At 38.8% G+C, this 13,074-nt stretch overlaps 1 protein-coding gene across 4 annotated transcripts in view; it reads left to right on the forward strand.

Moving 5' to 3' along the window:
• DYM (dymeclin) overlaps positions 1-13,074 on the forward strand; it is a 439,715-nt gene that overhangs the window by 375,749 nt on the left and 50,892 nt on the right. For all 4 annotated transcript variants that reach the window (XM_010336841.3, XM_074383488.1, XM_010336842.3 and 1 more), the window contains one exon: positions 5,766-5,879. In XM_010336841.3, the coding sequence (XP_010335143.2) occupies positions 5,766-5,879 (114 nt within the window). The remainder of the gene's footprint in view (positions 1-5,765; positions 5,880-13,074) is intronic.

Here is a 13,074-nt window from a genome sequence, read left to right on the forward strand (position 1 = left end):
ATAAACATTCAGGATAGATTTGTTTCCTTTGTTTTTGATACATAAATTATACTTCCCTTCTGCAAGTGGTAGTTTTATCATTTTCTAAAATAGAGTGAATTTGAATGCAAAAACATGAGAATGTCAGCTTTAAAACATGCGAATGAGAGCCAGTTTGAAAAAGGAATTTAGTTAGAAACCCAGCCTCATGCCTACTCTGCAGCTTTCCCAGTGGAAATGGAAATTCCTTGAGGCTTAAAGGAAAGCCAGTATATGCCACAGAGTCAACAAAGCAAAACTGTCATTGCGTTACTTTGTTCTTGGTGGTGTGACACATAAGTACACTCCCTTTTGTAGGTTTCTCATGTCTTTGAGTAGTATGTGAATGCTGTTAAGTTCCGTTTAGCTTTGATTATGTGCATTTTGTTATTTCTTTTTTTTTTTTTTTTGAGAAAGAAAAAAAGAATAATAAAAAGAATAAAGAAGAGGAAGAAAGAGAAAGAAGAAGAGGGAGAGAGAATGGGGGTATTGCTTTATTGCCCGGGCTAGAATGCAGTCTAAATATGGGTATGCCTATAATTGTCCTTAATAAAGGAGACATAAAATAAAATGAGGGAAGAGAATAACAAACAAGGAGCCAACCAACATTTCGTTTAAACTTCTAAGTTGATATGATGTGGTACTGATAAGAGTGTATATTTTGTATATTTAAAGTGGAGAGTTCAATAAATGTTAATTACGTTTACTTGTTCCGGATCTGAGTTCAAGTCCTGGATATCGTTGTTAATTTTCTGTCTCATTGATCTGTCTAATATTAATGTTGAAGTCTCCCACTATTATTGTGTGGGAGTCTAAGTCTCTTTATTAGTCTTGTTTGTCTGGGTATTCCTGTATTGGGTGCGTATATATTTAGGATCTTTAGCTCTTCTTGTTGTTGCATTGATCCTTTTATCATTATATAATGTCCTTCTTTGCTTCTTTTGATCTTTGTTGCTTTAACAACTATTTTATCAGAGGCAAAAATTGTAACTTCTGCTTTTTATTTATTTATTTTAGCTCTCTGTTTGGTTGGTAAATCTTTCTCCATCCCTTGTTTTGAGTCTTTGTGTATCCTTGAATGTGAGATGGGTCTGGATGCAGCATACTGATGGGTTTTAGTTTTTTATCTAAATTGTCTGTCTGTCTTTGGATTGGGGGATTTAGTCAATTTAAATTTAGAATTAACAATGATATATGTGAGTTTAATACTGTCATTTAATATTAGCTGGCTATTTTGTCCATTAGTTGATGTAAATTCTTCATTATATTGATGCTCTTTTTGGTATTTTTTAGAAAGGCTGATACTGTTTATTCCTTTCTATGTGTAGTGGTTCTTTCAGAAGCTCTTGTAAAGCAGGCCTGGTGGTGATGAAATCTCTGAGTGCTTGCTTGTTCACAAAAAACTTTACTTTTCCTTCACTTATGAAGCTTAGCTTGGCTGGATGTGAAATTCTGGATTGAAAGTTCTTTTCTTTAAGGATGTTGAATATTGGTCCCCACTCTCTTCTGGCTTGTAGGGTTTCTGCTGAGAGATCTGCTGCAAGTCTGATAGGCTTCCCTTTGTGGGTAACCTGACCTTTCTCTCTGGCTGCCCTTAGTATTTTCTCCTTCATTTCAACCCGGGTAAATCTGACGATTTTGTGCCTTGGAGTTGCTCTTCTTGAGGAATATCTTTGTGGTGTTCTCTGTATTACCTGGAGTTGAATATTATCTTGCCTTACTAGGTTGGGAAAATTTTCCTGAATAATGTCCTGAAGCGTATTTTCCAGCTTGGATTCATTCTCTTCGTCACATTCAGGTACACCTGTCAAGCATAGATTAGGTCTTTTCACATAGTCCCATATTTCTTGGAGACTTTGCTCGTTCCTTTTTATCCTTTTTTCTCTAATCTTGTCTTGTTTTATTTCATTGAGTTGGTCTTCGACCTCTGATATCCTTTCTTCTGCTTGATCAATTCGGCTGTTAAAACTTGTGCATACTTCACGTAGTTCTTGTATTGTGTTTTTCAACTCCATCAATTCACTTATATTCCTCTCTAAATTGTGTATTCTTGTTAACATTTCGTCAAACCTTTATTCAAAGTTCTTAGTTTCTCTGGATTGTGTTAGAACAAGTTCTTTTAATTCACAGAAGTTTCTTATTATCCACATTTTGAAGCCTGCTTCTGTAATTGGAACACACTCGTTCTCCATCAAGCCTTGTTCCGTTGCTGATGAGGAACTGTGATCCTCTGCTGAGGGAGAGGCGTTCTGATCTTGGGTATTCTCAGCCTTTTTTGGCTGTTTTCTTCCCTTCGTTGTAGATTTATCCATGTGGTCTTTATAATTACCGTCTTTGTAATTGGGTTTCTGAGTGGAAGTCCAACTTATTGATTCTCAGCGCCGAAATCTGAGCAACCCACTGTGCCGACTCAATCAGCGGCGTTAAGATTGATGGTGCTTTTCTGACTCTGCACCAAGAACCAACGCTCCGAGGCGCCGGCAAAACCGCCTCGCCGGTCACAAGAGTCGCGCTGGTGACCCGTGGGGCTCCTCCGCTGGGAATCTCCTGGTGCGTGAGCAACAAGAATTCATGTGAAGGAATGGCGTCCTCTCGTTCTTTGCACTTTCACTGGGAGCTACAATCCCAAGCTGCTAGTGATCAGCCATCTTGGATCTCTCCTCTATTGCATTTTGTTATTTCAATTAGTGATTATCAAAGGGGATGAATGCGCATGCCCCAGAGGTAGCACTAACAGTTCGTCCATAGAAGCATGGAAAGAAAATATTAGCGCTTCTATTTATTCATCTAAAAATAAAGAGATTTCATTTTACTAATGGTGTTGGCCTTTGCAGTGTGCCAGGATCTGTGTCAGCTTCAGTACTCCAGATATCCCGAGGGAGGAGATAGGAGAAGTTCCTCGACTCGTAGGGCTTGGCATAGGTGAGCTCACCTGTTCATTCACGTAAAGCTTAGAGTAGTATATGTGTTCCTGGTTACAGTATCTGGATTTAATTAAACCCTCACGAAATAGCGTGTTTCCCCACAGACTGAAGGCGATAGAAAAATATAAGCACGTATGACAAAAGATAATGGCAGAGCTGACATCCCCCTCCTCCTAGAACGAGTGCCACATTACAGGGGGAAGACAATGACAAACCAGTCTAATCTCACAAAAAATGGATCCATAAAATTTATCAGGAAGACTGTTGGCACTATGGATTTATATTCACTGTAACAAACAATGCATCTTACTGTGGGTGAATATTGTGCTTGCTGATGGCTCTGTGAAACCGCTGTGATTAGTGGGACATAGAACTAATTACCCAGATTATTTTCAATAACATTTTAATGAGAACAAAAAATGTGTTTTGTATCATTGATTTTTAAAAATCTAATTCATTTTATCTTTATCTCATTTGTTTACATTTATTTTTATGAACATTTTATAATATATAATCAGTGCTGTAGTACATTGTATGATTTAGAAAGAACTAGAACATATATTGCAAGCACATCCTCATTTTTTTACTTGTAGATGTGTACAACCTGAAAAGTTTGGAGACCTCTGGTCTAGATTCTGGCTGATCATCAAAATCACCTGGAGAGCATGATGTATAATGGCAGGTCCCTGACCAGGCCCTGGAGTCAGCCTTTCACAAGGCTTCTCAGCTGCTTCTCATGATCAGCCATGCTTGAGAACTACTTCTTGTTTATGTTATCTACTGCTATAAACAAAACAAAACAAAAATCCAGTAGTGAAATGTCAGCTTTGAGCATGTTAGAAAAAAAAAAAAAAAAGTCAGTAATCTTCAAGCATTCGTAACATCTACTTTTTAATTTTTTTTATTACCTGGTTTTTTGTTTTTTTTTTTTTTTTTGAGACGGAGTTTCGCTCTTGTTACCCAGGCTGGAGTGCAATGGCGCGATCTCGGCTCACCGCAACCTCCGCCTCCTGGGTTCAGGCAATTCTCCTGCCTCAGCCTCCTGAGTAGCTCAGATTACAGGCATGCGCCACCATGCCCAGCTAATTTTTTATATTTTTATTAGAGATGGAGTTTCACCATTTTAGTCAGGATGGTCTCGATCTCCTGACCTCTTGATCTGCCCGCCTCAGCCTCGCAAAGTGCTGGGATTACAGGCTTGAGCCACCGCGCCCGGCCTATTATCTGTTTTTAACAGATATGCTCCTACTTTTTAAATGTCTTTTGGTCAAAGAAGATAATTTTATGGATAGGTGTTAGGTTGACCCATAAGAAATTGCTAACATTAAACCGTATTTTTACCAAATGGCATTTCACATGTTAACCATTCTTTTTCTCAGAAAAAACTATGCTCATGTTTGCAACCTGTGAAGATATTTACACAAAAGGAAAGCATTTAACTTGCGTATTTGTCGTTGCATATTTTTTAAATAGGATTTTAATCTATTATGTTTTGCTATCTGTGTTGTGTCTTTCTTCAAAGATTTATTCACTATATTATAGAAACCAATTTCTGGACCTGCTGTGTGTAAACTCTGTGAACAAAATATTAATCCCAGAAACTCAAAAAGACTTAAAATCTGACATGGGGAGGAACAAGGCTCATAGGCACGTACCGAAAAACCAACTTACGGACGAAATAAGCAACTTGCAAAAGAGCCTAGTGGTGCCAGCAAACTGCTTGAAATAAAGAAATGGTTTGTCTGGAATCACAAGCAGTGCCACCAGTTATGGGCTGCCTTTGTTCTCACTCATTGCCACGGAATTGTGAGGCACATGCTTGTTCGCGGTCATGGCGCCAGCTAGGTCTCTTAATCTTCCAGAACAAATGCATTTAGTGGCATTTATGTAATATAGTGTACTTTCCACTAGAATGGTTAAGAGAAAAGTAATCGTACTCTTAAACAATTAACATTTAAGAGAGTAATTCTGAAAGAAAATGCATTAAAATGTTTATGAATTATTGTTTGTAACAGTACAGTTAACCTATAAAAGAGAAGACATAAAAGGTAATGCTCAACTTGACAAAAACACAATAATTTTTTATATTTTTGCATGCCTGACTACAGACATCTAAATGTTATTTTCTTGAGTTTAAAAGGGATCTGCAGTCTTCTTGATTTATGAACATTGTGGTTTTTTAAATAATTTGCTGAAAAATGATGTTTTCATTTTTAGTGACAAATATTTAGGGACAGTGCTATTTCCAGAATGCTACTGTGTTAATATCTTGCTACATACTTTGGGCTGTGCTATGACATGAAGCAAAAGTAATTATAGGTTGCTATTCATTATCCCTGGTGATCAGGGTAAGGGAAATATGGCTAAATTAAACTCATAGATAATCTCCGAAACATCATTTTAGCCATTAGCTTCAAATTCCTTTCCTGTTAAGTCCTTTTGAGAGAGAAAGAGACAAAGAGCTACTACTGAGCTTCAAAAGTGATAGGCTTTAAGGTTTAGCCTTCTCTCCTCACTCTTCTGTTGGATACTGCTCTCTAGATAAATATAAATGCAAGGTTGGGTAGCACAGGAAAGAGTAGAATTCAGGAGGCTACTTAATTCACAAAATAAATAATCAGCCCTGGGTATTGAGAGGTTGCCTCTGATTCAGCTGTCAAATCCAACAGAGAGCGAACTGCATTTAGGTGAGGGCTAGCGAATTAAAAGCCAGGTTATTGTAGGAATGGAATCATGATAGTTTGACTACCATGTGAGAAAAGCATCTACTAAAAATGTATTTAATACATCTGCTTGTTTAAAAAATAACACTTTACATTACAGGTGATCACCTTCTTTAGCTCAAGGTTGCTGCAAGCTGGAGCTGAGCTGTCAGTGGAACGGGTCCTGGAAATAATTAAGCAAGGTGTAGTTGCACTGCCCAAAGACAGACTGAAGGTAAGATGGCTAAAGAAATGTCCACTTAACACTGCTGTATCCCTTGATGTAAATGTTAGTGTCTGAGCAGATCCTGTCCAGAATCATGCTACTTACCCAGTACATAGACTAGAAAGGCTCTTCAGAACTTTGATAAAAGTTTCTGGCAGCTTTTCAAAGGAAAATAGCAAAAGAAGCATTAATACTTCCATACCACCGCATATCTTACAAGTAACCAAGGCATGCACTATAATTCAAATACTGTTAATAAAGGGACACCTTGTTTTTTTAACTCAGTGAAACAAATTCAGCCTTAAAAGTATCATCAAGAGTTGATGAGAAGGTGGTGATTACAACAGTAGCTGATACTTACACAGTGTGACTCAGCTCCACACAGGTTCTGAATGTATTATATCAAGCTCATTCAGTCCCTACCACAGCCCCTTGAGGTGGGTAGTGCTGTCATCCTAATTTTTCAGATGAGGAAACTGATGTACAGCGAGGTTAAGAAACTTAGCCGAAGCTGTACAGCTGGAAAATGACTGCTTGCTGTGTGCCTGTGATGTAGTAGTAGAAAGAGATTAGCTTTGTGGAGAAGGTGAAGACATCCTGTATTTGAAGAGCCATTTACATCTGTGTGATAGATGTACTCCTGAAGCGGTCTCATGATATAAAACTCATACTTCAAGGCTAATTATCCCATGAGAAAAGATGTAAAGGGGCTGCTTTGGGGGAATGCATGAATGTACAGTATTGCAGTTTACTTTTATTTCACTGTTCTTTTTAATTTTTTCTTCATTTGCTCTAATTGTTTAGAGTGCTTTCACCTAAATTACCAACACAGGAGGTCATAGTGGATATTTGGCCTTCATCATGTTTTATCACAACTAACGTCTGTTCCAGTGTTACTGTTTCTGGCGGGCTGTGTTTTTCAGCACTATCACTAGAACCACTGCTTAATGAATGCTTGAGAGATATTGTTGTAGGATATAAAAAATATTTTCAATTATGATAACTGAGTTTGTAAAATAACAGCACATTAGTCATCATAATCACTTGCAGAAGTTCCACTGAATATAAACAACAGTGAGATTCACACGGTCCTGGGTAAAGATGGCAAATGTTCTGTTTATCAGCCAAAGTGGCACCACCATGTGGTAAGAGCATAAAAACAGGTTACCATTCACTGGACCCTCCGGCTTGGATGTGTTCCTATTCCGGACAATTTTTTAAATGTAGAGAATTCATATTTCCATTTTTACATAAAATAAGACCTTGGTTGGTTGTTTGGGGGTATTTTTGTGGGATTTTTTGAAGTATTGCAAATATATATAAACTATACTAAGTGAACCAGTACAAAAAAACGATCCATGAAGATTAGAGTGGCTACTCCCAGGAAGTGATGGATCTTGGTGTCTAAGCTCAGTCAAGAACAAAGTAGAAATATCAAGAGGCTGCCAAAAAAGGACACTGCAGTGGAATCTGGGGAAAGGGAATTTTGATGAGATCACAGAAGCAGCACAGTGGAAGTAACAGCGATTGCGATGAAAGAGCAGGATAGTTAGATTTCAGCTGTCAACAGTGGAGCAGTCTTGGCGGTGACATAGTCTGGATTTGGCCATGAGTATGCGGGATAGAGATGGATGGGTATGGATTTGGCCATGAGTATGGGGAACTGAACTGGGTGAAGGTGGATGGAAGTCACTGTGATTGAGCCATTAACAGTTCATGAATTGGGAGCCTAGGATGGGTCACTCACACGAGCATCCTCCTAGTCACCCCAGATGATGACAAGTCAGAGGGGAAAGAGAAAGACTAGGAGCCAAATGCCATGGTAAATGGGAGAATGGCCTAGAAGTCAGTAGGGGCAGCTGCCAGGGAGAGAAGAGGCTGGTACCAGCTTCATAGGGGAAGAACCTTTTGTTTAAGGGCAGAGTGATAGTAGTGAAGGAACTACAATGAAGGCAAAGAGGACACCAACCTTCAGACCCTGAAGAATATGAAATATGAAAGAGTGTACAGCCTCCACTTCCAAAGGTTCTAGGGGAATCAGAATCCTGCTGGGAGAGCCTGATTTCATGTAAAGAAGTAGGGAGGGAGGATGCAGTACAAGGCCTGAGAATGTAGGGATACTTCATAACCACAAAGCTGAGTTTCACAAAGGCACTATGAGCATGGGAGGATGAAGAGAAACCAATTGGATCAGGGGAGAGAAAGCACAAAACAGCATGGGAACACCACACAGGAGAGGGTGGCTGTTTGGAGTGACCAGTGAGATAAGGAGATGTGACATGTTAGGTTTCAGCATGCCACCGTATTCTATCAACACCGAATAATCTTTAATAAGCATCTGCTCAGTGAGGGCCTTTGGTCTACATGCTTGGGTTATACTGGCAGGCAGGGATCATGCCCTCCCAGACCCACAGACTAGTAGGAGGAGACAACAAGGACTAGTAATTGTAATAAATTACAGAAGGATCTAGTGTGTTAGAACATGGAAAGTGCTGTGGACAATAGAGAAAAAACAGAGCAGGATAAGGGGCTGAGGAGCATCTGTGAGAATGTGGTAGGAGAAAGTTGTAGAATTAAAAGGGTGGTCTGGACAACACTGAGCAAAGATAAGGAGGTGAGTGAGTGTAACATGCTGACACCGGAGGAGTTCTAAACACTAGAAACAGCCACTGAAAATGTCCTCAGGCAGGAGGACACCAGGCATGTTGCAGAAATAGCAAAGAGGGGGCCAGCCATAGTAGCTAGAGCCGCAGGATCAAGGGGAGAGTCGTACATAGCAGACGGACAAAGATGATGGGGGTGGGAGGTGCCTTGTAGACCATTTTAATAATTTTGGGGTTTTTTTCTGAGTGAAATGGGAACCAGTGCAAGATTTTAAGAAGAGGAGTGGAGAAAGACTAGGAGCCAACTGCCATGGTAAATGGGAGAATGGCCTAGAAGTCAGTAGGGGCAGCCACCAGGGAGAGAAGAGGCTGGTACCAGCTTCTCACAGGGACAGAGCCTTTTGCTTAAGGGCAGAGTAATAATACCTAATGTTGTTTAGATTTTAGTAGAGTCACTGGCTACTGCGTTGAGAAGCAGAGCAGCCAGGTAGAAGACTGTTGCTTGTTATGCTGTAAAAGAAGAATTAAGCATTTCATTTTATGCCAGAGGGCAATGGGTAGAAATTGGACCAAGACTGGTGTGAGTTTAACCTAAGGAAATGCTTTCTGACTACTGAAATTGTTTAGCAATCAATATCTTGCTTCATGAAATACTTCATGAATACTTCACATGAAGTATTCATGATAAAGCTTGGATGGTAAATAGAAGATCACCGGATGGCAGGGGACTCAAATCCAAGACAGAGGAGGAAAAGGTCAAAAGAATCCTGTTAATGGACAGTTACACAGGATGAACCCAAAGATTTCTTGTAGTTCTTAAGAGTCTAGAATTCTGTTATAATTCCATGACGAGTTTTGCAGGGCAGTACTCTAGTAACTCTATTTACAGATATTCAGAGGTCAAGGCCCCGTTGTTACCCAGTAAAGTCGGGGGTTCTTAAACTGGAATTCTAGACCATTTATTCACAATGTAATGCCAACTCACCATTCCAGTCTTTTCTCTCCCCACTTCCTTTTACCCACTCATTGCTCCAGCAGACCAGAACTCTTTCTGCCTTTTGCTTCTTCCTTTCCCACATTTTTGGATTTACTCACACAGTTCTTTCTTCTTGATAATTCATTCTCCCAACTTTGCTTTTTCTTTTCTCTTTTCTTTAGAGGCAGGGTCTCCCTATGTTATCCAGGCTGGAACACAGTAGCTTTTCATAGGCTTGATCGTGGCGCACTAGAGCCTTGAACTTCAGGCCTCTGCCATCTCTGTGCCCCAGCCTCCAGAGTAGTGGGATGGTAGGCACTCAGCACTATGCCTGGCCCACCTTTGCTTTTTGCCTTTCTAAAATCTAAGGGTTCTTTAAAGTCCTTGATAAACTTAACAACTTTTGTGAAGCTGTTCCCTTTACTCCTCAGTGTGCGTTTGCCTCCCTCCTCAAACCACCCATAGCACTTCATGCCTACAACCTGTGAGCCTCCCGTCATCTTCTAACTTGTGTTTAGTTGTTTAAATGTTAGATAAATGAAAAGTTCACTTTATATACTGTAATGAGGAAATCGTTAGAATTTAAGAGTTTGGGAGTACATTTTCTATCTCCAGACCTGCTTTTCTAACTTTTATTCTGTCATCCTTTTTGGAAATTGAATTCATGGAAATGTTTCTTTCTCTGGGTGCCAGTTACCATCCTAGACACTGCAGATACAGCAATGGACAACAGTCAAAATCTCTGCCCTCTTAGAGCTTCGTTTTATGGAGAAGATGCACAATACAATAAATAAGTAAACATGTGTTATTTTAGACAGCAGCCAGTAATAAAAAGTAAATAGGCTGGGTGCAGTGGCTCACGCCTGTAATCCCAACACTGGGAGGCCAAGGCAGGTGGATCACTTGCGGCCAAGAGTTTGAGACCAGCCAGGCCAACATGGCCAACATGGCAAGACTCCATCTATACTAAAAATACAAAAATCTGCCAGGAGCGGTGGCATGCGCCTGTAGTCTCAGCTACTTGGGTGGCTGAAGCAGGAGAATCACTTGAACCCAGAAAGTGGAGGTTGCAGGGAGCTGAGATCGTGCCACTGTACTTCAGCCTGGGTGACAGGGAGAGACCCTGTCTCAAAACAAACAAATAAATAATAAAATAGAAAGTAAATAAATGAGAGGAAGATAGACAATATTGGGAAGGGGACATTTTAGATAGGATGGCCAGAAGGGGAGATACTTGAGCTGATGCTCTTGGCGTTTTTGTTTTGTTTTTTGTGTTTTTTTTAACTTTTTATTTTTAAATAATTTTACACCTACAGAAAAGTTGCAAAAATACAGTTCCTATAAATCTTTTTCCCTTTATATCCCTTCCTTATGATCACTTGTAGCCCCTTTCTTTTGGCTTATCTCTCACTAATTGTGTCCTCAGCCCATTTTTGTTTACTTATTCCAATCTCAGATTTTATTTTCTAATTCCTTTAGTGAACATTCTTGTCCCAAGACCCCTTCCATGGCCATAGCAGATACTGAAGGTTAATCTTGTAGTTCACTGTAACACTTACCTTAAAGCAGAATGAATTAGTATACAGCCTAAGTGCTTGAATGTTAATATTTGTTAATTTATTATACTGTGTTCAAAAATAAAATGTTATTTATATTTGAGACGGTGACATATTTTTAAAAATGTAACTTTTTTCATTTTTCAGAATTATGGCCAAATAGAGAAAATAATTCATCTATGGTAGGTCCTAGGCAGGTTGACTCTGATTTAGAACAAGATCCTACTGAGGCCAAGGTCATAAGTAAATTTCTTAAGTGGGCTAGTTAATTTGGTTCTGGAACATAGCAAGAAGTTGTATTCCTGACCTCAGCTTGCCATTTCACTTCATGGTTGCAGAAGGATACAGGATGGTTGATTCAGTTTTAAAAAAAAAAAAAAAAAAAAAAAAAAACTATCACCAGTACTGGAAAAGATTACATTTACTAAAATTACATTTACCCACAGATGGTGAGTCATCCTAGTTGGTTTAAATGATAGCATATTATTACCACAGATGTTACTAGGGGAAAAAAAGCCTATTTATCCTTACAATCAAGCCTTATCTCAATTATTTTAATCATCTTTTTGGGTTGAGTGTTTATAATAAAATGAATCACTTAAAACCTCTAGAGTTTAATTCACAGAATACTACAGCATCTAAAGTTGACTGAAAATTCAAGCTGTGTGTTGAATAATATTTATATTATACTACATAACAGCACATTATAGTCTTTGGAGTCATTTACTAATATATACTGATAAAATAATTGTCAGGTGTGTAATAATAGTTTTGTACATGATAAATATTGATGTAAAAGTTGGTTTCAAATTGGAAATGCTATCTTAATAAGCTCTCTGTGAAAATGTGGAACAATATGTACTAATTGATTTGTTGTTTCTTAAAATATGTAAACACTTAGGAAATTCAGAATTCTTTCCCACTACCTTCTGGGTTGTTGAGAGGATCACAGTGCCCCCTACTCGTGAGAAGTTCACCAGCTAATGTTAGCTGAAGCTGATGAGCCAAAAGTTTCAGAAGTTTCCCTTGTATTGTAGAATTGAAGCCAGATTTGTAGAAGTAATATTCTTCCAATTTTGGGCAAGTAAACAGTAAGATCTGGAAGCCCGTGGAAGAGTAATTGACTTCCAACCAAATAAAATATTTTTCAATCAAATATTATTTGACGTAGCCTTCTAAAATATTTGTGTAATATCCTATGTGGGAATACATACTCTTTGGATGAATCTGTCTGTATAGTTAAACAACTTGGCTGTTCAGAGTAAATAGTATTAATATCATTCTAAACATTCTCCTCTTACTGGTATTCTGTGAAGTCTGGGAAAGGCAATACCAGGTAATTATTTTTTCCGGACCCTCCTGCTTAAACAGAGACCTAAAGAACAAGCTTTGAAATCCTGAGTCGCTTATTTCTCCTTTAGGGTTTGGAAGGAAATAAATAAAGTTAGTATATCCTCTGGGAGCCGACTTAGAAGCCGCAGCTCAAAGCTCTCACTGTCTGTATCCACAACAGGGCATGTTGCTGGCTCGCATTTCGCTTACCGTGGAGCAATTTGAATGTCATGGTGATGGGTCAGAATTCATCCAGATCCGTGCGTGTTCTCATACCACTACCACCTGGGATTTTATTATGTCGGGTTCCCAAGTCCCCGCGTTTCTTCAGTTTAGTGAATTATCTATGTCATTTGAGGAGTAAGAATTTTACCTTACCTACTGTTTGAAAACTAGGTCGTGCTTTTCAAGGGGAATTAACCAGAAGTAACTTACCTTTTAGTGTAAATAAGAAAGCATGGAATAATATGTTATTGACATTAACCAAACTTTTCATTTACTTAAGACACTTGATAAGTCATAGGAATTAAAAGTAATTACCAGTTTCACACTAAGTGATTTTTAAAGCCTTCATTTTATATCCACTTTTTAAAATACTTTCATGGTTGTCTTTAGTTGCATAAAGAAAAATATAGAAAATTGGCTGGGCATGGTGTCTCACACATGTAATCCTAACACTTTGGGAGGCCAAGGCAGGTGGTTCACAAGGTCAGGAGTTCGAGACCAGCCTGACCAAG

Source organism: Saimiri boliviensis, chromosome 13 (genome assembly GCF_048565385.1).
Source record: "Saimiri boliviensis isolate mSaiBol1 chromosome 13, mSaiBol1.pri, whole genome shotgun sequence".
NCBI classification, from domain to species: Eukaryota; Metazoa; Chordata; class Mammalia; order Primates; family Cebidae; genus Saimiri; species Saimiri boliviensis.